Source organism: Trichomycterus rosablanca, chromosome 16 (genome assembly GCF_030014385.1).
Source record: "Trichomycterus rosablanca isolate fTriRos1 chromosome 16, fTriRos1.hap1, whole genome shotgun sequence".
NCBI classification, from domain to species: domain Eukaryota; kingdom Metazoa; phylum Chordata; class Actinopteri; order Siluriformes; family Trichomycteridae; genus Trichomycterus; species Trichomycterus rosablanca.
This window is the reverse complement of record NC_086003.1, coordinates 5,692,445-5,719,003: the sequence shown is the minus strand read 5'-3', so window position 1 is coordinate 5,719,003 and position 26,559 is coordinate 5,692,445. Positions and strand designations below refer to the sequence as shown.

The 26,559-nt window shown below is 38.2% G+C and overlaps 1 protein-coding gene across 12 annotated transcripts in view; it reads left to right on the top strand.

Moving 5' to 3' along the window:
• LOC134330959 (transcription factor 4-like) overlaps window positions 1-26,559 on the top strand; it is a 171,355-nt gene that overhangs the window by 83,483 nt on the left and 61,313 nt on the right. For 8 of the 12 annotated variants that reach the window (XM_063012270.1, XM_063012268.1, XM_063012271.1 and 5 more), the window contains 2 exons: window positions 13,369-13,501; window positions 15,255-15,304. In XM_063012270.1, the coding sequence (XP_062868340.1) occupies window positions 13,369-13,501; window positions 15,255-15,304 (183 nt within the window). Of the gene's footprint in view, window positions 1-8,398; window positions 8,466-12,778; window positions 12,818-13,368; window positions 13,502-15,254; window positions 15,305-26,559 lie in introns of those variants that run through there. The other 4 variants (XM_063012274.1, XM_063012267.1, XM_063012277.1 and 1 more) reach the window with 3 other exon arrangements.

Here is a 26,559-nt window from a genome sequence, read left to right as displayed (position 1 = left end):
GTACCTATCAAAAGTGGTCCAAGGGAGGAACAGTGGTAAACCTGCGGCAGGGTCACGGGCAGCCAAGGCTCATTGATGCACGAGGGGGGCAAAGGCTGGCCCGTGTGGTCCGATCCAACAGACGAGCTACTGTAGCTCAAACTGCTGAAGAAGTTAATGCTGGTTCTGATAGGTATCAATATGGTTCATGTGTATGCCAAATACAAAGCCATTTTTAAATGCTATGATCATATCTGGCTATATTTAATTAGGTTTAGTAACACAAAGTGTAATGCTGACACGCTGCGGGAACAGGTAGTGTCCATGCCACACAGCGCCTGGGAACTTTGTGTCTGCTTACAGTCTCTGTCCACTGTGTCTTCAGGTTTCCTCCAACCTCCCAAAAACATGCCAGTAGGTTGATTGGCCACTATTAAAAGCCTGAGTATAAGTGGGAATGTGAAGTGTGTAACTGGGTAAAGAACATTTAAGATGAGCATATTAACAAGAAATGTGAGCATATTTTGACAGTGTGTATTGGTGTGTATGAGGGTAGATGGGATTTAAACAGCATCATGGATATGGCTCTAACAGACCGGCTGGTTCAATGACTCAACTCATGGCACACACACACACACACACACACACTCACATACGAGCACACACGCAAATCCCAAGGGTAATAGGGGTGAATGTCAGTGTCTGTAAGGGTCTCGAGGGCAGCAAGGGCTAATCCACAGAAAATGCTCCAAGCCAAATAATGGAATTATACATCATAGCATTTGAGTGTGTGTGTGTGTGTGTGTGTGTGTGTGCACGCGCATGTGTGATCACATGCAGCGATCTGATCATCTTTGATCCATCTTCACCATGTGGCTCATGCGCCACCGCTGAGACCATCACCCTGGTTTGCTACCACACACACACACACACACACACACACACACACACATACAGAGCACATGAAAAGGAGATTGACTTTTAAGTGACTTAATCACAATTACAAACACAAATGAACATGTGACTTTTATTGTGTTAGATTATTATTAACATTATGTGTTAGCTTTTAATAAGCTTCAGTGCAGGATGTTGTAACTAACACAAGTGTACAGGAGGCCAACAGTGGGTGTCCAGGTTGACGGTGATGTGACCAATACTAAAATGTCAGCATGTTGTATAATGAGGTATAAACCGATAGGAGAGTCGTGACTAATGCCTAGCTAGATGTGGCAGCTCGGAGGCAAATCAGCGTTCGCTCGGGGATGGAAACTCGGCTCTCGATTGCTATGTGTGAACTGTTCAACAGCTCGATCAGGAAAAATATCTAGCATGTTAAATATCTGGACCAGTCGGCAAGTCAAAATCCTGTAGTGTGAAAGGTGTTGCGATCAGGTTGCGAGTTCGATGTCAAACTACAGCCAGTGAGAACGCAAGATACGGGGTGAGGGGAAACCCGGGGGAGGAGTGTAAAAACGTAGGACAGGGCCATAATATAGTTTCTTAATATATCAGAATACATCAGCACGCACACAAGCCTCACAGTATTTGTGCTCTTATCATCCACGCCAAACCATAATACATTGCAAAAATATCAATATCATATATTAAAACCTCCAACTCACTACAGAACAGATCTCTGATGGTTGCGTAGCCCAATCCACTCAGATTTATTTATTTTCCTACTTGCTTTTACGCCACACATCAGCGCACAAACAAGTTTGATCACTCGCATATTGTTGACGTGCATTTTTAGACATGGTATCATTAAACCTCTCGTCACTTCTCGCATGTGTCTTCATGACAAAACGTAGTCTGGGAGACCAGACGGACTCGTCTGCGATTCCTTCTGGTGATAGATCATGTAGCGTGTGTGACCCCCTACACAACGACTTAAAAGACTCCCGATTGCAAGAGATCCAGATGTGTAGGGTGAACGGTATAGCCATCTGACGGCTCCGAAAGTCGTGTAGTGTGAACTTGGCATTACATAACTCTAAAGATCACAGGTAGGTCTTGGGAATTGGGTTCAAAACATAAGAATGGTTTCATTCTTCATAAACACAAACATTTTTTTCAAACACATCTGTTCAGCTTCCAGTCAGGCCGGTGCTACGGATGAGAATTGAACAAGTGACTCTGTGATAGGCTGACACATTAAAACGCTGTACCAACTGAGCACCTATTCTTAATGTAAGCCTCCTGATTCTTGTTTTCTTTCTTTACTCGTTTTTCTACAGATGTGTGTGTGTGTGTGTGTGTGTGTGTGTGTGTCATTTCTATTGTTAATTGTGTTCAGAATGTTTACGTGCAGCTGCAAGCGTGGAAGAGAATGGAGGCATTATTTGCAAGTGTGTGTGTAAGTGTAATCCATTAGCGTTTAGCCTGCTATGGAAACATCTCTGGAATGTGTTTAAGAATGTGTGTGTGTGTGTGTGTGTGTGTGTGTGTGTGTTTTCCGAAAGGGGTTTCAGGAAGAGATCAGATATCTAGGGTCAAGGCTGTGACCAACCCGGAAACACTCACATCATCCTGAAACACACACACACACACGCATAGCTAGGCCAGCTGCTTGCCCATCGTCCATCTCTGTATCTATTGTGTTTACTGGCTATCTGTTTAAGCCAATCAGAAACGCGAACTTTACGCTGATCCTCTTACATCTCTTACACACACACACACACACACACACACACACGCATTGCAGGTGCTCATTACAAATCTGTACATCTTCTTTTGTATTGTGAGCAAAGGTCACTGGGTAATGAGCAAGCTGTTAACTGTGTTAAAATTTGGAAACGTTTTTAGCTGGCAGCCACAGAAGCGCCTCTTACATTGCCGAATATTGATACTGTTCAGCACACGAGCATGTACACATATTTGATTTCATCGATTTAGTGTGGTGAAACGTCCCAAATAAGCACTACAAATCTTCAGCATTGCTTTCATTTACAAAACGCTTGGCTGTGTTAAACAGTTGATTTGACCGTGTTTGAGCCCGCACGTCGTATTTAGTGTTTGTGTTACAGCAGTTCCACTCGAGATGTTTACCGGGTTATTTTTGGCTGTGAAAAAGAGGCAATTCACACGTTTTATCTCCCTCTTTCCTGTCTTTTCTTTCTGTCGTCGGTTCCTACACTGGTGGTGATTTGATATGAGATGCTTATCACTCCTCTCCTCCATTTGGCTGCTTGTCTTTCGGAGCTTTCGTCTCCCTGTTGCATGTTAACGTGTTAATTGCCCCTTGTTAAGAGCACCGCTTTAAAAAGGCCCGCATCGTCTTGCGTGTCTTGTGTGTGTGTGTGATATGTGCCTACAGCCTAGCGTTCTTTTTTTTCACCTGTCGCTCCATCTTATCCAGCTCTTCTTCCTGCGCTAACTTTCCGCTAGGTGATGAGAGCCACAAATCAGTGTGAGGGCTCTCGACAGTCTCTCTCTCACTCACAGACACTCTCCCTCTCTCGCTATCTTTAACTGACACTTCATAGGCATCTTCGTGACACTGCTAGCAACCGCAGATAAGCTAGACGAAACTTTTTCATCAGCCTTCCTGTTATTTTACTGGAACACAAATATTTATTTGATTTATTTATTAGGATTTTAACGGCATGTTTTACACACTTTGGTTACATTCATGACAGGACAGGTAGTTAGTTACTGGTTACACAGAATTCATCAGTTCAAGTCATGGACAATTTTGTATCTCCAATTCACCTCACGTCTTTCGACTGTGGGAGGAAACCGGAGCTCCCGGAGGAAACCCACACAGATAAGAGGAAAACATGCAAACTCCACACATAATGTACCCGGACCGCTCCACCTGGGGATCAAACCCAGGACCTACTTTCTGTAAGACAACAGTGCTACCCACCTAGCCACCACGCAGCCTTAGATGAGCTACAGGAAACATACAGCTAATGATTCAACTGCTGGAATGTATGTAATGTATGTAGACGCTCGATCGACCGATAGCACCTCTGTCGATGTGAACTGTGGATCCGTGGTAGTGGGCTAGTGTAATCTACCTCTGCCTCACTCAAGCACTCTGCAGTTATATAATATAAGTTCGTTTGTTTTCTTTATTTTGTAAATATATTAATGCAACATCAGTTTACTACATAGTAATGTTTTTATATATATTTTAAAGCAAGTTTATAATCAGATTCCCTATATGTACCAATTTGGTTGTATTTGGACGTCTAGTTCATATTTAAACATGAAAATTGACAGAAATTACAGAAAATTGTATATATTTATGTGTATTTGACATTATTTTAAGTGGGTACTAGTCTTCCAATAAAGACTGGCAACAATAAAGACAAAGAATTGCACAGCCAAAAGTAAGCAAAAGCCAAAATTTTTTGCTTACTGGAGATCCTAAAATTCCTCCTAATACTTTATTTGTTCATATTTATTAACTGTCTTTTTCCAATTATGCTATCAACTCATGATACACATGATAGAAGGAATGGCTATGGCATTTGACAATCTGCAGAATCTGCGGGGAATCAGATTTGTAAAATACTGTGCTAATTAGTGTTATCATTTTTGAAGTGTGTGGGTGCTGATGTCATGCATCAATATACAACATATATACTGTATATATATATACAGTATATATAGCTCTTATTAGGAGACAAATATGATTGGGCAGATACAAGAACCTCCTATAAGTTAGGTTTGTTTGTTTGTTTATTAGGATTTTAACGTCATGTTTTACACTTAGTTACATTCATGACAGAAACGGTAGTTACTCATTACACAAGGTTCATCAGTTCACAAGGTTATATCGAACACAGTCATGGACAATTTTGTGTCTTCAGTTCACCTCACTCGCACATCTTTGGACTGTGGGAGGAAACCGGAGCACCCGGAGGAAACCCACGCAGACACGGGGAGAACATGCAAACTCCACACAGAAAGGACCCGGACCGCCCCACCTGGGGATCGAACCCAGGACTTTCTTGCTGTGAGGCGACAGTGCTACCCACTTAGCTGCCATGCCGCCCCCATAAGTTATTAGGTAGTAAGTATTGAAAACAATTTGTTTGCCAGTTTGTGGCCCGACTGGCTGAGTGATAAGTAGAAAAAAACAGTGTAAAACAATAAAACAGCATTCTCTGTTGGACTAAGTAGTAATGACATAATAGGCATGGGTCAACCACAAACCTCCACTGCTCCATAGACTTTTTTCCTCATTTAATAGAGTTCATTTACATTGCAGCGGTTTTGCATGCACAGCAAAAATTAAAAACATTTCCAGCCACAGCTTCAGTCAGGGACAGGTTCTCCAAATCAGGCACAGTTCTCGAAAGTCAGGGGTGTGTAGTTACCCTGTAAAACTTTCATTCATTTATTTCCAACATAGACAAAATTTTGCAAATGTACCAGCTGCCCCCTCCTCTCTCTGTCTCAGTACATGCATGTTGTATGATGATGGTGTGCAACAGCTGTTTTTCTATTTTTTTTTTTAGATTTACAGTATTGCTTCCCCGGAGAGCGCCTGTAATAATTTAGACACATCTGCCATCACAAATAGACAGAATCTTTTATTTTGTTATTTAATGTCACTTTCACTCAGAAGCTCATTTTTTCTCTCTGCATGTTGTCAGTCAGTTTTAGTGGCTCTGTGAGAAGATCATCACAGTTGATTTTTTTTCCCATAGGTCTTGTTAATCTCAAGTCAAATTAAAGCTTTTTGTCTCTTTTTAGTTTTATGTGTCTGTTGTACTTTATTATCATTTATTTTATTCAGTTTCAGTGTCACAGTGGACCATAACTGTCTTGCCGTAGTACAATGGCTAGGATAGGATCCTACCACAAGAAGCAAAAAACGTATATATACGAGGGTTCTTTAAAAAGTTTCTGCACTTTTTTGTAACTTTATTTATTAAGAATTTCAAAAACACATTACATCACTTTTCTACACGGTCACCTTCCGATGCATTTTTCCCAGCATCATACAAACTTTTTTTTTTTTTAATGCATTTTATCCCCATTTTCCTTCTGATTTAGGACACTCAATTGTGTCTACCGCTGCTGAGAGATACCAGATTGCATCCAAGGAGAGCAAGGCACTGTACACACCTCTTCCGACACGTGCACAGCCCTTCTCTTCTCACCCCTGCATTCTGCACAGAAGAAGAAGAACCTTTATTGTCATTATATTTGCGTACAACAAAATTTAGTTTGACACTCTCCGAAAGATAAAAGGTGTCTCTTCCGCCAATCAGGGTCCTTACACAGAGTATGAAGACCCACCCGCCCACACATAGTCCCACACCCATCCGCCCTGCAGATACGGTGGCCAATCAGTATCTGCTACAGGCACTGCCATTTATGTCTGCCAGATGGCGCCCAGCCGACCTGTGGCGACACAGAGTTTCGAACTGAGGAGTTCAGAAACTTGGTGCTGGTGTGCTAGCAGAATATCCCACTGTTCCACCTGGGCGCCGTCGTACCAACATTTTAATGCCATTAGCAAAAAATGTTTTTGGTTCAGCGCGTAGCCACTGATGCAGCGCTGCTTTCACATCATCATCACATGAAAATCTTCCTCCCCTTAAAGCTTCTTTTTTTATGCATTTTCTCCCAATTTTAGCGCGTCCATTTTTTACCCAGTTGCATTATGCTTTCTCTCCACTGGAGCTGACCCCCGCCCGATTGATGAGAGCGAGACGTGTGCAGTAGCCGAATGCATCTTTTCACCTGCACAAAGCGAGTTCATATGTGGATCAGCTTTGTGCACGGAGAGCCACACCCTAATCAGCCTTGCTCTTTGACTCTGTGCAGACGCCATCAACCAGCCAGCAGAGGTCGTAATTTGCTCAGTTATGAGGAGTCCCTATCCGGCCTATCCTACCCTATGAACAACAGCCAATCGTTGTTCATGCAACCGCCCAGCCCAGCCGGTGTATTCGAAATCCCGGCTCTGGTGTGCTAGCATGTTGATGCGAGTGATGAGAGAAGGTTAAATAGAGAGAGAGGAGAGAAGGTTTTTCATTCAGATGTTCAGATCAAACATCATGTTGGCGGTTAACATGCCACAGCAGCTGCTGGAGGATAAAGAGCAGGTCTGATCTTTCAGGAATCTGCTTTAGTGAGTCTGACACCTTCACACACACATGCACACACACACACATGCACACACACACCACACACACACACCACATATCACTGTTCACACACACATGAATGCCATGTTTGTTTTTCTGTCTTTCTCATCTCTCTGTTCTACCAGCTGTGGAGTCATCAGCATCAAAGCTTGCTGGCTTTTATTTGTCATCAAGATGTTTCAATGTACGTGTGTGTGTGTGTGTGTGAGAGAGAGAGAGAGAGAGAGAGAGAGAGAGAGAGAGCTAATTTCTTTAAATCAACACCACTGGTAATTTAGAAAAGTTTATAAATCACACACGCACACACAGACACACACCTACATACATACGTACACACGCACACACACACACAGATGTAAGTAACATTTAACAGCTGCAGCATGCCATTCAATATTTAAACCAAGCCACATACACATGTTTTTTTTTTAGTCAGGTAGTATTGTTAATAATAATAATAATAATAATAATGGTGTTTATTATCTATCACGCTTGCCCATCACCTCTGATAGTTGAATTATTGGTGCTTTTGGCCAGCCAGCCATCTACACAGACATGATGTCTTAGGCTATGCCTAAGGGGGGATAGGGGTGGCGATGGATTGGCATCCTCACCAGGGTATTTCTGCCTTGCGCTCAGTGTTTCGCTTTGAAACTGGACACACCATGACCCTGACCAGGAAAATGCGATTGAATGACGAAAATGCAATAAATAATAATAATTTATTTATTTAATCATGTACTTATAGCTTACATCTTATGGGAAAAAAATAGTTTATAACAAATCTACACATACCAATTATTGTCACCCTTGAACTTTGGCTACCATTGTCCAGTCTTCTTGTAATACTTAATGAGACTGATAAATACAGAGGAAGAAATCTCCCGCTCATCTTTTCTGAATATCGTTCTCCGCTAACCCCATCCCATTAAAAACAGGGTTAAGAGGATTTATATAGCCCAGAAGCTTCATTTTTGTCTCAACTTACCATAAAATCTGGTTTCAGTAAATTTTACAGTAGTGCCTAGTGAACTCCAAGTGCTTACATATGTGGTTAGATAAAAAAAAAGTTGCTTCTCTGTTAGGAATTCTGAATAATTTATTGGCATAGAAAGTTGCTTGTCGAACTGTAAATTTGGAGACTTGCTGATCCCAAATGATAATACTAGAATAATAAAAAGCAAGAAATAAAATTAGAAGAAATGTTTTATGCGATGGGAACAATCATTTGATTCATTGTAATTTACATCATTTACAGGATCAGATTGTGCATGGAGGAAAGAGGAGATACTGCTTTTGCTATGGGACTATAGGACTGTGTCTCAAACTGCTTTTTATTTACTATACAGTGTGTTCAAAATTGTAATCTCGCCACAGGTAAAGAGCTAATTAATTTAATAATTAATTTAATAATTAATTTAATAATTAAACGTTTTAATTATTGCTTTAGTACTGGAAATCATTTTAGGCGTAAGGTCAATTTTTTCAACACGAAAACAGCAACCCGACCTGTCACAGGAACACTTTAAAAAAAAATATCTGTGTTCTGCTGCTCAGGTGGCGCAGCGGTAAAATACGCTATCACACCAGAGCTGGGATTTCCGATTCATCGTATTGAATCTCAGCTCTGCCATCCGGACAATGATTGGCTGTTGTTCACAGGGTGGGATGAGCCGGAACAGGGTTCCTCATAACTGGTGCAGTTACGATCTCTGCAGGCTGATTGATGGTGCCTGCGCAGAGTTGGGGAATAATGCTGATCAGGGTGTGGCTCTCCGTGCACAAGGCCGATGGCTGATGAACTCGCCTCACGCAGGTGAAAAGATGCAGTCGGTACTCCACACGTGTCGGAGGGGGCGTGCGTCAGTTGCGAAGCTCCTCAGTCAGCAGTGGAGGGTTGTATCGGTAGAGGTGAAGCGTAATGCAATCAGGGTAATTGGATACGACTAGATTGGGTCCATTACGGTAGCATAGCATCTCTGAAATGGGCCCGGGCTGGCATCTACACAGACATGATTGGCTATGTCTGGTTTGGGGATGGCCAAAGCCCTGCAATTGATTGGCAATCTGTCCTGCGGAAAATGTGCAGAGTAAGAAGATGAAGTAATCCTTCCTGGTGCTCATTTCTTTTGTGTGTGTGTGTGTGTGTGTGTGTGTGCGTGCATGAGGAGGGTTTTGTCTGTGGTCATTAGGAGGCAGTTTGATCACTCTGTGTGGACGGGGACTGAACTGCAGCGTGGCATGCTGCTCTCATCTTGAAGTGGTTTACACACAGTTTAAAGGCAAGGGTGTATTTGTATGGTGGGGGTGTGCATGTGCATGTGTCAGTTCGGGTGGTCCCGACTCTCTTCCTCTGGGATCGAGTCCCCTGCAGGGGGAGCCGACAGACTGCAGGCCATTTAGCCGGAGAGTCCACTGGGGTACACTCTCTAACTACAAACACACACACACACACACTCTCATTTCTAATACCATTCTGCAGTGGTCAGGGTGGTCACTATGCTGACAGCATTCTTACTATTTGTAATGTGTTAGTATACAAACACTTGTAATATACACAACATTTATAGGAACATTCTTAGCCCATTTTGATCTAAAGCTTGCTTGACTATGAACAGGGTCGTCCATGTGCTCACAGCAGACCTGATCGTTCACGATTCTTGCTTTTCATCTGACTGTCCAGACGTATTTCCACTCAGAAGAAGTCAACAGTTTTTTCTAGACCCTGGCAACACTGTTCCACACAGAGAAGTCACCAGCCGTAGTCATTATATTCTTTTTTTTTTGTTTTGTTTATGCATTTTCTCCCTTTAGCACGTCCACTTGCCCGATTGCACCATGCTTCCTCTCCACTAATGTCGATCCCCGCTCTGATTGAGGAGAACGAAGCTAACCCACGTCCCTTCCGACACGTGGCAAGCAGCCGTATGCATTTTGTCACCTACACTTGACGAGTGCATATGCGGATCAGCACTGTGTATGAAGAGACACACCCTGATCAACGCACTCTTTCCTCGTCTCTGTGCAGACGGCATCAATCAGCCAGCAGAGGTCATAGTTGCATCGGTTATAAAAGAGTCCCTATCCGATTTTTAATATCCCACCCCTATATGAACAACAGGCCAACGGTTGTTCATGTGGCCGCTCAGCCTAGACGGCAGGCAGAGCTGAGACTCGATACGATGTATTTGAGATCCCAGCTCTGGTTCCAGCCTGTGTTTTACCGCTGTGCCACCTGAGCGGCCATAGTCATTACTTCTAACAATTAGGAGGCCATGCTACAAAAAACGACACTGTAAAACTAATCATGATACCCTCACCTGTTACCGGTTCACCTGCTTATTGTGGAACATTTCAAAATTTGAATATTCAATATACTTTTCTCTTTTATTTTGCCCTGTCGCAACTTTTTTAGTGTGTTGCAGGCATCACAGTCATAACTCAGATTCAAATTATTTACAAAATAGGTCAACCTATGAAGTTGCTCAACCAAAAAATGTTTGTACTTTTGACATAAAGATTTAAGAGAATTAACAAATTACAGATTCTATTTTTGTTTATTCGGATTTCACAAAATGTCTTAACTTTTCTGGACAGAGGGTTTGTACATTTGTAAATGAATGATTTAAGGCCCCCCGTGTCTGTGTGGGTTTCCTCCGGGAGCTCCGGTTTCCTCCCACAGTCCAAAGACATGCAAGTGAGGTGAATTGGAGATCCAAAATTGTCCAGGACTGTGTTTGATTTAACCTTGTGAACTGATGAATCTTGTGTAATGAGTAACTACCGTTCTTGCCAGTGTAAAACATGATGTTAAAATCCTAATTAATAAATAAATAAGAATAATTTAAAGCATTAGTAAGCATTACATTGTCTTAAATCTAAGTTATGTGATCTTACGCTCAGTTGCCTCTAGGTGTGAGTGAGTGCGCATGCAAGCTAGTGAGTGAATGGGTTGCCCAGCTTTGGATTGGCACCGTGTCCAGTGGATGTTTCTGCCACTGATTTCATGTTTCCAGGTGGTGCTGAACCCACTACGGACCTGAGAAGGATGTGTCTAGGGTCACCACAGTAGATATGGTCTGCATACTAGACTTGGGTACTGAGTGCCCCCCAACATCAGACATCAGCCAATCATGTCTGTTCAGATGCTTAAGTGGCCGATAGCACCACTGAGATTCTAACCCCAGATCTCAGTGGTAGTAGCCTAGTGTACCTTACTACTGCACCACTTGAGGATTTCATTACTATTATTATTATATTATTATTATTATAAGTTAATTACTGAAAATGAATGAATGATGGATGTTCTGGTATCTGATATTGTTCCAGGGCCGCAGCGAGTGGCAGCCTACTCAGTAGCTCTTTTTCGCTGTACTTTTATACTGCATTTTTCTTTACTCTTCTTGTCTGTTCTACATGTTTTAGTTTGTATAATGTGAATCTTTGTAATGTGTATTTTTTCAATTTATGTAACTTTCTACTGAGGCCTTAATTTCCTTCGGGATTAATAAAGTATCTATCCATCCATCCATCCATCTGTCATATGATATGCTGAAGTAACAATCTAGGGCCTAAGGGTAAATTATAGGTTTATTTTTAATTAAAAGTGCATGTAAAAGGGGTTTTATTTGTCCTCTCACCTGTTCATTTACTGTCTCAGCCCTACAGTTTCTACAACAACCAAAGTCTCTCATTCTTTTCAGTTCTGATAAAAGAGTTCCTCTTTTATTCTTTCTCTCTCTTAGTCAGTCCTGCTTTTCTCAACCTATTGTTTATATTTTTTTGTTTGTTGCACTTTTCTAATTATGCTAATGTCTTCTGAATTTTTTTCATAATCATCATTCGGTGGCCGTGTAGGCATGGCGCTCCCACGTTATTAACGCAGAGCGTTAATCCTTCATGCCGCTTCAGGTGTTCCTCATTTATCTTTGTTAATATTTCCTCCTGGATGCCAGCTGGGTACCAGTGCCAGCGCCGAAATCGGCAGCCACTAAATTGTCGAAATTGATGCCCTAGACGCCCAACTTCGGCCATGGGAACACTCTTTACTTTGTTTTGTAATTATTTATTTATTTCCCTGTCTAGTTGCCACGACGACATCGCAGCGCTTTAGAAAAAGCGTCTGCGGGACGAGACGAGACTCTTTTGTTTTAGCCGATCCCCCCTTCACCCCGCTAAAAAAAGCTCCTTAACTACGAGCCCTGAAGGGAGGGAAGGGGGCCAGTGACTTTATTTAAGACAAGCCCTCTTTTGTTTTAACATGGGAACTAGGGGAGGGGGGGGGGGGGGGGGTCCGGCAGCTCATGCTGCCCCTAATTGGCCCGATTAAGGGCATTTTGCATGTGAATGCTGGTCTAGTGGAGCGATACTAAAATCTGTTGTGTTCAAGTCCAAGTCAGTGATTGGAATTTCGATTAGACCAAACACTTTTCTCCCCTCCATCATCTACACTAATGAACACCCGGTAACGGGTGAGTTAACTCTACAAAGTTGTTTTTTTTTTTTTTTACTTTTGAGGCGGGCAAGTTTTCTTGTCACGTTCCCCACATTCACTTTCTCTGCGTACTCTCATACACTCTGTCCTGAACTTGGAGAAATATTCCCTTGTCTTTTATTTGTTTTGTTGTTTTTTTTGTTTAAAAGTAAAATGAACAGGTAGTGTGTAGGAAATGAGTCGAGAGCACAGTTAGACTAACATAGAGGTCAATAAGAGGATGTGCCTGCTCAGGGTAAGTGTGCTTTCACAACTTCTTTTTGTTGTATTTTTTTTCTTTATTTATTATTTTGCATTAAATGTTCGCTCACACATATCGCTGTATGGTAATAATATAGAACCATATTATATTTATTTTGTAAGATGTGTGTTTTTACATGTTTCATGGCCATTTTCGAAGGGTTTCTGAATATATTTGACTATATTTGATTGAATGAAAGTTTGTATTTTAGAATGCTAAGAAATAAAGCTTTTATAAGTCATTGCATCATCACCTAATATCTCTAATTACATTCATTGTTATTTTTTATTTAGCATATGTGTTTTCATTCATAAACGTTTCTGTTAAAAATGAACAGTTTCCTTATATTCAGTGTTTTTTTTTTATTTTCTGTTGGGATTATATGCAGAATTAACAAATGTTACCCTATGTAGAAACAGAATAGATACCTGTGTTTAGAAAATAGACCAACTACACTTGTACTAATTTCTAAATGCAAGAAACCTGCAGCATATGCTTTATAAAGTCATGTACACGTGTGTGTTTGTTGTGTGTGTGTTTTGCAGCAGGGTATCATGGGAGGAGAGATGGGAATGGTGAGTCCCGGGACAGTTTCCCCCACTAAACCAGGTTCTTCTCAGTATTATCAGCACTACAGCAGCAACCAGCGCAGAAGGCCGCTGCATAGCGACTCTATGGGTGATTATAACCATTATAACCATCATCACTTTTCTTCATTCTTATCTTCATTATTGCCATTGCTACTTTTGTAATTATGAATTTTGGAACCATTAGCATTTCTATCTTAGTAATAATTCACAAAATATAATTTACAAAATCAAAATGATCTTGATGTCACGGTTGTCACCACTACTGCAGTACTGATCATTACCAAAATTACCACCTTCAGCTTTGTCACCATCAGCACTATCACAGTCTTCATTAAATAACAGTTATTATCTTCCTCACCATCATTACCAAAATCACCATCGTTATCTTTGTTGCCATGTTCACCATCACCACTGTCACACCATTATCTTTGTACCGCTTATTACCACAATCATTACCACAATCATTATTAAGATAATCTCTACCTTTATTATTATCATCAATATCTGTACAATATCAATACACATCACCATTCACGAGAATCACCACTATAACAATGATCCTGACCAAACTCACCATCATCTTCACTGTTGTATTTTTTTTTATTAAAAGCATCATCACTATCACCACTATGACTATTATCATTATTACCAAAATTATGTTCATTGTCTTAGTTACAATTATCATCCCTTTCACAATTATCATTACCATGTTCATAATCATTGTCACCATTATCACCACTAATACAAGTGTCATCTAGATAACTCCATCACCACCTAATCATTACTGTTATCAGCACTACCATTATTATAACTATCACCTTAACATCATATTATTAACCACTATTACAGCTGTATTCATCTTTAGCATTACTATTTTCACCATCACCACTTTCACACTTAGCATTGTTACCAAAACTGCCATTATCTTTGTCACACTTATTACCACACTATCACCTTAATCACAATTATTATCAAAAATCTAAATAATATTTATCCTTATTATCATCAATATCTTTACAATATCAATACACTATAATCACCGTCATTATCTTTCACCATTCATAACATTCACTGCTATCACAATGACCATGACCAAACTCACCGTCATCTTTGTCACCATCATCACTGTCCTAAATTATTTTTCATTACCATCACCCTTATTACCATCACTCTATTACTATCACTATTATGACAGTTAGCATTATTACCAAAATCATAATCATTGTCTTAGTTACAATTATCATCCCTATCACAGTAATCATTGCCTAATATTACAATTATTATCTAGATCACCACCATTGTGGTAAAGATAACGTCATCACCACCACTGTTAGTTATAATTAACCATTTCAAACTTTGGAATTGCAGTTAGCTGTGTAGATTAATAGTCATCTGTTTTACTAGATTTTTTTTTTTTTTACTCCTGAATGTTTAAGTGCATAAATATGACGGCACTGCAGAAATCAGACATTCGATTTGAGCTTTGAGGCGTCTAAACCCTCCAGGCAATTTGCACTTCCTTTCATTTCCTATAAAAGTCTCACCTTTTCATACTTACACATACACACATACATCATCCAGAAAATAAACACCACAAATAACCCAGGGCCATGTGATCACTTTCCCGTTTAGACAGACATCAACTTACCGTTCTTTCTCTGCTGGCTGCTTAACCCTGTTATTTTTTTTTCTTTGATTTCTTTTTATGTCTTGAATGTGAGGGCAGCAGCTGGCATCTCGTGTCACTCTTACGGTTTAGCATGGGTGAACTCGCATATGAAACATGTTACTGACATCATCAAAGTATGACTCGAAAATTGTTTTCCCCTTCTGATTTTCAGAGGTTCAGACAAAGAAAGTACGCAAAGTTCCACCGGGCCTGCCCTCTTCGGTAAGTCATTACTATATATTTTAGCTTGCTTGGCGATTGAACATAACAGCCTGGATTCTGTCAATTACATACGTCTGAGGCAAGATGTTTGTAATTACCGCAGGATCAGACAGAACTTTATGACATTTTGTTGGCATGTTATAATAGACGGTAATTCATAAAGGGTTCACATAAGAACCGGCACGTAGAAGCAGTTTCGTTTGCCAGTGATGATGGTCGCATGGAGCATACATTCAGTGTAAAATGGCATTAAGATCTTGGGTTCTTGCTCTTGTTGAAATACAGATAAATATTACTGTCTCATAACTGAACATAATTCATGCAGCCTTCGATGTTTTGTTCCTGCAGTCTTCATTTTAAGGTGGTCCTGGCGAACAGTTGTTTTGATCCTGTGCCATTCTCGGTTCGCAGCTTCAGCGTGTTCTGCTGTGTGGCTTATACGAGGGAGCATCGTTAGCTCCATTCAGTCTTCTGTTAGTACGAACCTGCTGTGTTAACATGTTTGTTTTTCATATGCTGATGTTGCATTGTGTGTGTGTGTGTGTGTGTGTGTGTGTGTTTTCTGGTTTATCTGCTTTCTTTTTGCGGTTTTCTCTCCTTGCTTGCTTAGTTATGGACAGTAGTTGTGAAGTGGTGTGTCTTTTTTTTATATGTGTGGTTTTTATTTGGTGAGTAGATGTTTACTGGTGGTCTTTGCCCTGCAATTTTCTACTGATTCTTGTAGTTTATATTGTGATTTAGCGTTTCCTTTCCAGTGTGTATTCACAGATATTATTTACCCGCTAAACTAATATTTATTCATTCATTCATTGCTTTATAACTGCTTTATCCTGGTCTGGGTCACAGTGGGTCTGATTTACCAAGTAAAAGCCAGGAAACACAACAGACTAACACTAGCTCCAATTGGCCTGACAGCATGTCTTTGGACTTGTGGGAGAAAACTCACACAGGCAAAGGGAGAACATACAAACTCTTCAAAAAAAGGACCCTGGCTGCCTGGCCGGGAAATCAAACCCTTGCCTTTCTTGTTGTGAGACAATAGCTCTACCCACTTTGCCTTTGTGCTGCACGCAAAAATATTTTATTCTTTTATGAACCAGCCTGATTAATTACATTGTTAAATAACATTATCCTTAAATTTAAGACCTTTAAGACACAGACTGTTGACCTACAATGCTTTTTGTGTCCAAGCACATTATCACAACATGTCACATTATCTTTTATAAACATAATGAATTAATGTTCATGTTTTTATTTATGATCATTTATTTTCCATCCCAAATGAATGCTAGGTGATGCGTCATTCTGACTGTATATGTAATTTATATGTAATTTTTGCAAAGGAAGCTTAGTCATACAAAATTGAAATAAGCTTAACTGCCCTTTATTTTGGGTTGCTTATAATAAAAAGACAGGGTGGGATATGATGCAGGAAAAATATTTATATTAAATATAATATAATTGCCAGTGTAGTCAATAAAATATTGCTCGTCAGATCAAGGTAAAAAAAGAAAAAAAGTAAGATATCGGGCAATCTGACAAATCGGGCAAACATTTATGAATACACTGGATAACTAATTGTAAATTGTAATTATAAATCTTTTATTTTTATTATTCGTATAATCAATAACAAGCATAAAAAAGGACATTTCATTATGATAAAGAAAATAATCCTTTTATCAGCCGTCAACCACAAATTAGTTCCAAATCTCAACATTATTTATTCCAAGTGTTTGAAGACGGTATTGAGCCACGACCTCTAATTCACCCCCAGAGGCGAAAATCTCTTAAGTTGCCTAAACAAACTGCATTATTGTAAGGCAAACCGCTTATGAAGTTAATTTACTTACACTACAATTATGCCGTCACCAGAGAGAAACCTCAGAGTAATGCGGTAATCAAAAGGAAATTAGTTCACATTAGTGCAACCAGCGCAGTTTGCGCGTTCAAAGAGTATTTCTTTTTCTCCCTTTTTATTTTGTTTATAGAGTTTATGGTGCCAAAAAGCCCATGAAAGAGTTTATGCTCTGTGCTGCATGGGTTTGATGGGGCACGATTAAAAAAAGAAAAGAGTTAGGCTTTTTTTTTATCTTCAGTCATTTGCTCTTACATTTCTGGGTAACACGAATGCTTGGATGTTTCATTTGTTCATTTTCTTTTCTTTCCTTTTTTGGACCTGATTGTTATTAATATGACAGACAGAATGAAAGACAGAGACTTATTTTCCTTATGATAGGATGCTGTTTTTGTATGTGTTATTATAAGCTCATTCTCCAGTATAGTCAATGTCCTGTAAGCTTTTCTATAGAAGTTGTACACTTTTTTTCTCACGCGTATTTAAAAATGTGAAACCAGCTCTCGCATGTCCTTGAGGAGCTTTATTTTCACCCGACTCCTCGTTCTCCCTCCTCTGAGTGCATGTCAGAGTTTGTTTAAAGTCGACAGCGTTAATTAAATTAAGTTGGGTCTAGCAGAAGGCACAGTCGGGACTTAATCTCCTTTGTGTGCTTTGATACCTGTTCCCTGAGTTTGTGTGCCCCCTTCAGGATACCTAAGCCATTGCAGCTAGGTTGATTCATCCTGGCACTTTCATCAGCACTGGCCGTGTGTGTGTGTAGAGACTGCAAAGTTGTGAGTTTAAGTCCCGAATCCCAGTGCTGGACCTTTGAGGTCAGCATAAACTAATTAACCATTTTCAGACTGGAATTGCAGGATTAATTGTAATAAGATTTTTCACTTCATAAATAATCAACTGTTATAGTGCTGAGCTAAATCGTGACATTCACATCTAATAATATAAATACTGTCAACAACAATGGTTGGCTTGCTGGCCCAGCAGGTCGAGTGGAAGCCGCACAACTAAACAGTCATTTGCCACACAACAGTTTTTGGGACCGGGAATACGAACATGATCGGTCTCTGGTTTATTAGGATCTTGGCACATTTCTCTCGGGTGGTGCAGCAGTGTAATTTGCTAGCCCATGTTAGAATCTCAACAGTGCCATTGAGATGGTCGAAGCCTTGCATTGGATTGGCACCCTATCCAGGGTATTTTTACCCTGTGCCCATTATTGTTTCCCGTTGAAACTTTACCCGCCGCAACCCTGGCGGATGTATCAGATATATGTGTATATATATATATATATATATATATATATAGATGATAAATAGATGATAGATAGATATTGATAGATATATATATATATTTATATATTTATATATATGTATATATACAGTAGATATATATATAAAGATATATACACACACACACACATATATATATATGTAGATAGATGATAAATAGATAGATAGATATTGATATATATATATATAGATATTTATATATATGTATATATATAGATATAGATATATATATAAAGATATACACACACACACATATATATACTGTGTGTGTTTGTGTTTATACATTTTGAGATAGATAGATAGATAGATAGATAGATAGATAGATAGATAGATAGATAGATAGATAGATAGATAGATAGATAGATAGATAGAAAAATTCTAAGCAAAATCCTGAGACTGGTTTTATTATGTATGTCACAGACACAGTGATGCTATTGGTCCAGAGGATAATAATAAATAATAATAAAAATGGATTTTATGATATACCTAATTTAACTGGTTCCCTTAAAGACCTTTAAGGAATGGCCATAGACCACTGTAATTGTGCATGTTTTTTAAATCATAATGCACAATAAATGTTTTATGTTCCTATATACAGTAGTATAACACAGGGAACAGCATGATGACAGTTGTACATTTGAAGTAAATGTTTTTAAAACAATCAAGCATGAAGTATTTGTTAGCAGGCTGCACTAAAATAATAGTAACATTTGTTTTAGCTTAAGGAAAGCATTTGATTTTAATGATTATTATTATTATTATTATTATTATTTAAACAGTAATACACAAAAGAGGGTTTTCATGGCATCGGTGCAGCCTTTTTTGTTCGAGTAGAAACAAATAGGCTGATAAATAACCTAGATGTTCGACAACAGAAAATTAAATGTAGTTTTTTTAAATGGGCTTAAGAGCAAAGTTGTTTCTTAGAATCAAACTATAATTCATATTGGATTATATTATAAGGTATAAATAAGATTTTGCTTACTTGTGGCTGATGTCATTTTCACCATCCAGAACTGTACTGGCAATGTTATTCTGTTATTTTGCTATTGGCAATGTTATATTTTTTATACATTATAGCTTAAGATATTAAAACAGATAGTTTCACAGTGCTAGAAGGTCATTTAATTTTAAAGTTAAGAAATTGTATACATTGTTAGTTCAGCCCAGTTTTGCACAGCTCGCCTCTTGAAAGCTGCTTTAGATTAAATCATTTATTGAAGTAATAAATGTAAATGTTATTGTAATGTCTTAAAAAAACACGACTGCAGATTGGCTTTATTTTCTACAGTTAGCTTTAGTTGGCGTGTTTGACTTCCCTGTCTCATTAAATCTACTAACACTGGTAAAACAAAGAAACCTGCTATGTGCTTTAATATCAGCATAATAAAACGAGTGCAGGTTTATAGGTGCTAACACCACTAACGCTACTTTACCACCATGTCGCATAGTTCTTTTGACTCAATATCTCCAGACAGTAGAAACCATCACTATCTCTCTCTCTCTCTCTCTCTCTCTCTCTCTTTCATGTTGTAAACGTAATCACCGGCCTGGATGTTCCAGCTGGCCTTCAAGACTTTACCATGGCTCTGCCGAAAGGTACAAAAGGCTAAACAGTGCATGCTGGGAAACAACGAAAAAAACAACGAACGAACGTCAGACCCAAAAATACTAACGCGCCTCGGCGAAATGACACCCGCCACGTTCATCCCGGATGAGTTCCCATAGAGATTGGGGAAAATTAAGGAGTGAGAAAAAGGAAAAGAGATGTGTATCCATGGTGATGGGACTGATTGACAGACTCTTGAGCGGCTGGTGGTGAGGTGTTGGCCAAGGCCCAAAACTTGAGGGGGGAAAAGAAAATGGCTGCCGCAACACCAGCTGTCATCATCAGCGTTGTCTCAGGAATTAGAGTGGGAACCGTGTACGGTGTGGGTGTGCAGTTTTCCCAGGAACTTCTAGACCTCCTCGACTCCTGAAGGTCCCCACGTGGCAGAATTATTCACAAACGCAATGCGGGTTTCTATTCAGCGTATTCAGCGGACAGACAACCGAATTACAGAACAAACAAACATGCATGTGTTTAGTGTTTGAAAATACAGCAAAAAAAGGAAACCAACCTTGTCTGTCATACAGTGAGCTAAAGCAGAACTAAAGTTCCATTCCATGACTTCATAGTTTTCTCTTTCATAAACGAATTTAAAAAATGTGACCAGAACCAGCTGCGCATGGCTGTCTGTGTCACCAAGGAAAAAAGAAATACATCTTTACTTTTCTTACATGTGGCCTCAGTGTGAAATACCACTAAGCTGTTAATACTAGGCAGGTATTCTTATTAATAAAGCTTTCTTAAAAGGAAAGAAAATAAATTCAAATGAAGGTAGATGTCTGGAAACTGGGTTTTTTTTTATTGCACACTAGACATTTGATGTTAACAAATACAGAGGCTGAATAGACTATACAGACGGCTTTTACGGATTTCTTTTATATCTCTCGCTTTGTGCATGTGTGAGAGAGCAGACGTTCTTTGACCGCGGGCATGTTGGGTCATTGGCATCAGACCAAATTTTCCAGGTCTGGAAAACGTCTGCTCTCCGCACGGCTTTAGAAGAAAAGAGAGAGCGAGACGGATGAGTTTATCTCCAACAGTAGCTCACATTCACCTAAAGATACGAGCAATTGTGAGACGGAAATACAACCATCAGTCATTACATATGTTTGCTTGTATATACAGTGTTTGTGTATGTGTATATATATATATATATATATATATATAGAGAGAGAGAGAGAGAGAGAGAGAGAGAGAGACGTATATACATGTAAACTGTACATAAAAACATATATGTGTATATATATATTAACTTGTTTGTGTATAGTAGGAAAATACTTCTTAATATATTTATTAATTTATTATATAATATATTATATATATATATATATATATATATATACACACACACACACATATATTTAAACACCCATTGCTTTATTGTTTTGGGACAATTAAAGTAATAAAATATTTTTCATCACACTATTATTTTGACACACTTTTATTCTGTTTTATTTTGTTATAAATCTGAAGAGGAAGCAACTTCGACAGACAGAAATGGAACAGACATATAATCTATTGACATAGATTTTCAGCCATATCTCGGCCTAATGATATAGAATATTTAAAACTGGTCTCCAGAAATGGTTGAAAGCCTTAAATAATACAAGGAGGGAAAAAATCCATATAAAAACTCGAGTGAAAGAGATCATAAAGAGCATATACTTCTAATGTACCACAAATAACTGCTGGTCTGTGTTTGTTTTGAAGCTGTGTGATCTGAATAAATTTAATATGCACTAAAATTTTATCTTTAAATGTCTTATTTAATGATGTACTAATAACAAACTGATTTAAACGTTCACATCATGCGCATAGTAAATATGTCAGAATAACACAACCCCATAACAAAACATAATATTGTATCATAACTAGAACAAAGTAGAACAAAAACTAACCAGCAGATTAAAACAAACAAACAGAACAGACACAGTGTGTTAGAATATATTTTATTTTTCTCTTTTAGGGGTTTGTGATTTTTTATTTTATATTCTTTGTGAACAGTCATATTAATCTGTGATCAGTTAGGCCTGAATTCTTTTGCATTTTGACCTGCAGCTTAGCAGACTCCATTTAACCTTGAGTTAAGGATAGAAGGCTTTTAGTTTGCATCATTTATTTTTGTATTAAAGGTTTTCCTTCTTTCTTTCATATGACTATGCTACTTATTTATATTTATTTACATAGAGATTTTAGGCTCTATCATCATTTCCAACTTGGCCTGATTTGTTTACATGCTTTGTTTACATGCACATCTTATAAAGAGAATTTTATTCAACTGCAGCTGCAGAAAACACAGCATAACTGCATATTTCAGCATAAAAAAAGATGTACGATGAAGTTCTGCAGTGATGAATTTCTCACGCTGTCAATGACAGCAGCGTTACGTTTTATGGGGCTGTTTATCGTTTGTCAGATTACTTATTGAAATGCTTTATAGAAAGTTACTTCTGTGTAAAATTCGACAGAATGTCTTAAATAGTGGGAGTGTCTGAGGGCTGTAATTAGCTGAAATTTCATAGCTGGGTGTTACTGAATAATCGTTAAAGACACAAAATCAGTTTGGTTAATATCTCAGCCATGACCAGTAATTTGATACTTTCTTTTGTTTTTGATCCTGTTTGTTTAGATTAAAACAATTATTTTAAAAAATATAAATTATATTGGTCTTTGCTTTTCAAAAAATCTTTAATACTGTATCATAAAGCCTAATAGATAAAGGCACCAATCTTAACCTTCCATAGTGGCACCTCATATACTAACTTTTATATGATAATGCCAAGAGACTCAAATTATTTTCCTTTCATACAAAAAACATCAACATTTTCCTGTTTTCAATGAGAAAACTCCTACTGAAGGTGCTTTAGCTGCGGTGGAAATAATAAACATGAAACAAAGCTCCAGATTTTGCTAATGAAAACAGACCATTTAAGATTTACAGTATGGCAACCGTGTACAACCGTGTGTGTGTGTTTGTGTTTGTGTTTGTGTTTTGCTTTTGTCTTGCCTCACCTGCTGTTTTGAGAGCATCTATGTGTTGAAGTGAGAATTGTAGTGGGTTCTGTGTTCACCCATATAAACACTAGAGAAAGTGGCTGGTGTCACACACACAAAACAGCTGCTATAGTACTATCAAATCAGTGTTGTCATTTATTACTATTATTATTATTATTATAGTTTATTCATTTTTATATATTAATGTATTACTGAATGCTTATTTTATTACTGCAACAATGTGTTGTGGAACATAAGGATGAAATCTTTATTATTTATTTTTCAATGAAGGGAAAAGTTCACAAAATAATTATTGATTAAAGTCAATCGGTCCCTTAATCAAATCTGCTTTCTGCATTTCCCACGATGCCTTGTCTTTTATAAACCATCCACCTTCAAGTCTGTCCCAGTGTATTTTTTATTCCAACCTCCAATCTCTCAAATCTAGCAGATATTGGGTAATACGGAAAGACGTGAATAACAAAGAATGTAGAATAGAAAGAAAAATGTATTAATTAATTTCTTTATTTTATATTTAATACCACTATTAGTGGTTGGATTTTTGACTTTTGCTAAATTGGCCTAAAATAAATTTACAATATATAAATCATTCAATTTATTTCAATTATATGACAGATTTATTTGTGTATATATTAGAAATTTAATATTCATAATTTTACCCCAGTTAAACTAAAACATTTTACCAGCCAATAAAATAAATACAACAATATTAAAATAATTAAATAAAAACAGTTTAAAATTAAATGTTGAGAAATAAAGCAAGTAATAGAATAAATGTAAGTATATGTATATATATATATATATATATATATATATATATATATATATATATATATATATATATATACTTACATTTATTCTATTACTTACTTCTATATACAGAATATATGGGGGAAAACGCTGAGCATTCTAATATGTGACTATTACACAATAATAAAGAATCCTTATAGTTAAAGTATTAAAAATATAAAAAAGTAATACATAAAACAGCTCTCTGGTGAAACAATAAATAAATTCCCCACCCGCTAAAAGAGCGTTTTTAAAACCTCATGATTTAGGGTGGCATTAGAGCTTCAGTGCCATCCAACACTGCCGAGAAAGTTCATCCCAGCCAAAAGAGGAGGAGAGCGAGGGCTGGACCGAGAGACAGAGGAGGATGAGAATGAAGGATGGGGAGAGGAACAGTGAGGATGGGGGAAGGTTTTTTTGGCACAATTTGGCGTCTCTTTCTGTTTGGGATGAATCACGGAACCTTTTCATTGTACGCATGTTTAATAATCCGCTAACCCTCTGAAGATGAGAAAGAAAAAAGGAATGAAAGAAGAGAGAGGAAAAGATGAGACCTGTCCTTTAGCCATAAAACATTTGAGTCTATTGCCCACCCAGGTAGTCATCCACCGACCACTAGATCTGTGTGTGTGTGTGTGTGTGTGTGAGCTCCCCACTGCGTGTTTGTTTAAGAGAGTTTTCTGGGTCTATTATTCCCTACCTGACCCCTCTATTCATTACCCACAATCCTTCACAGCAGCCAGGCAGGTAGTGCAGCCCGAGTTCTTTTAGCCTGAAGCGCTATCCACACGACTACTGCTGTCAAGCAAAGACTTTAAATTCACCTCAAATTAATCTAATGACGAGGTAACACGCCATTAAGCGCCACACAAGCTAAACTTAGCCAAGCTAATGTTGTGTCCAGCTTTTATAAGCTCCTTAGCACGTGAACCAGACTTTATTAATGATTATAAGTGTTCTTTTCATCTGCAGTGATACATAATTAAAATCAGTGTGCAGAAGGCATCCTCGTATTTAAAAACGAACCCCCCAAAAAATCGTACTTGTTTACAGGAGCAGCAACAGGTTGGTGAGCGCACGAGCAAGAAAAACGTGCAAAAAAAGTCTGACTGTTTCTTCCCTCCGTACTTTTTCTTATTTTCAAACCTCGTGTTTGTGCAGAAATCACAGATTCACCATAAGGGCTGCTTTGCATTTTTAATTTAGTAACTAACATATGAATACATTTGCATATTAATTAGTTGCCGATTAAATCATGCATACATAATTGCCTGCTTACTGTGTTTAATGTTTGTCACAATCTTGCGAGGCCTGGCTTGATTAATGCTATTTCTGAGATCACAATTGGACGCGGACGCGGGTTCAAACGTTTAAGACGTCGAGAATGTTTTTTTTCGGATAAGTTTTCGGCCAAAAAAAAAAGTAAAAGCTTTAAAAGCGCAAAATGAAAAAGAACTCGAAGGGCCCAAAAACAAAGCAGAAATCTGTATTCACTATGTGCTAATGCCGCCCTTAATTACACCGAGTATGCAAATGAACTCTTCCTGCTCTGACTTTTTTTGTATAAGGTCCCACAGTTGAATCTAAATAAAACTGATAAATGCTTTAAAAAAAGACACGATCCTGAAACACAGGATCATTATTAGGTGTTTTTTTTTAAGTGAAGCATTTACATGATTCTGTGATTACACGGCACCGAGTGAAATCCAGCTGATTTACGGAACACAATAGGCCGTGTGAACACATTGAACACACATCCTTCTCTTTATCCTTTTCTCTTTCTCTTCGCTCGTAATCACTTGCTCTGTGTTCTTTTCAAAGCCCAGCGTTTATTGTATAGGTCTCTCTGAACTGTCTGTCTGATGAAAAGACAGCTGATGGATCTCACTGTGATATTTTGAGGTGTTTTTCATGGCGATAGTAAAGAATGATCATTGTTTAATACAGCTACATCGCTATATTTAGACATACAATCTTTGCAGGACAGTGAGATCATTGAAAACTAGAGTCAATCAGTCCCTGAGACCATCAGTTCTGCATTTCCCACGATGCTTTTTCTCTTTTAAACCACGTACCTTCTAGTCTGTCCCAGTGTATTTTTTTATTCCAACCTCCAATCTCTCAAATCTAGTAGATATTGTGTAATACAGAAAGACGTGAATCATGAAATCATGAAAAATTTAAATGTATTTCAATACCAATGGCTGTTAAATTAATTTCTTACAGTTAGAGGCAGCTGATGGATCTCACTGTGATATCTTGAGTAGTGATTATTTTTTAATACAGATACATCCCTATATTTAGACATAGAATCTTTGCATTCCTTGTAGGACACTAAGATCATCACAAGTTCTGTTTCTTTTTATTAACATTATCTGGTTTCTTTCTGTGTTGGAATACTATTGCTTGTCGGCAAATAATTGGTCATAGTTTTAAAACAGAGCTTTGAATAATTACTCAGTCCCTGTAATACAAAAACTTAAGAAGTGCTGATTTAATTACATTTTTTGTCATTTTCATTATTTAAAAATTGTGCAGCTTTGTTGTTGAAATGTGGGTCCTCATTTACTCATCCCTAAATATTTCTTTACCAAAAAAAAACTTGCAGTTTTGCAGTAATATATAAACTAAATATTCTACTCAGATCCCCACAGTTGTACCTCACATCCATCTTTATACATTTAACCAATTTGCACTG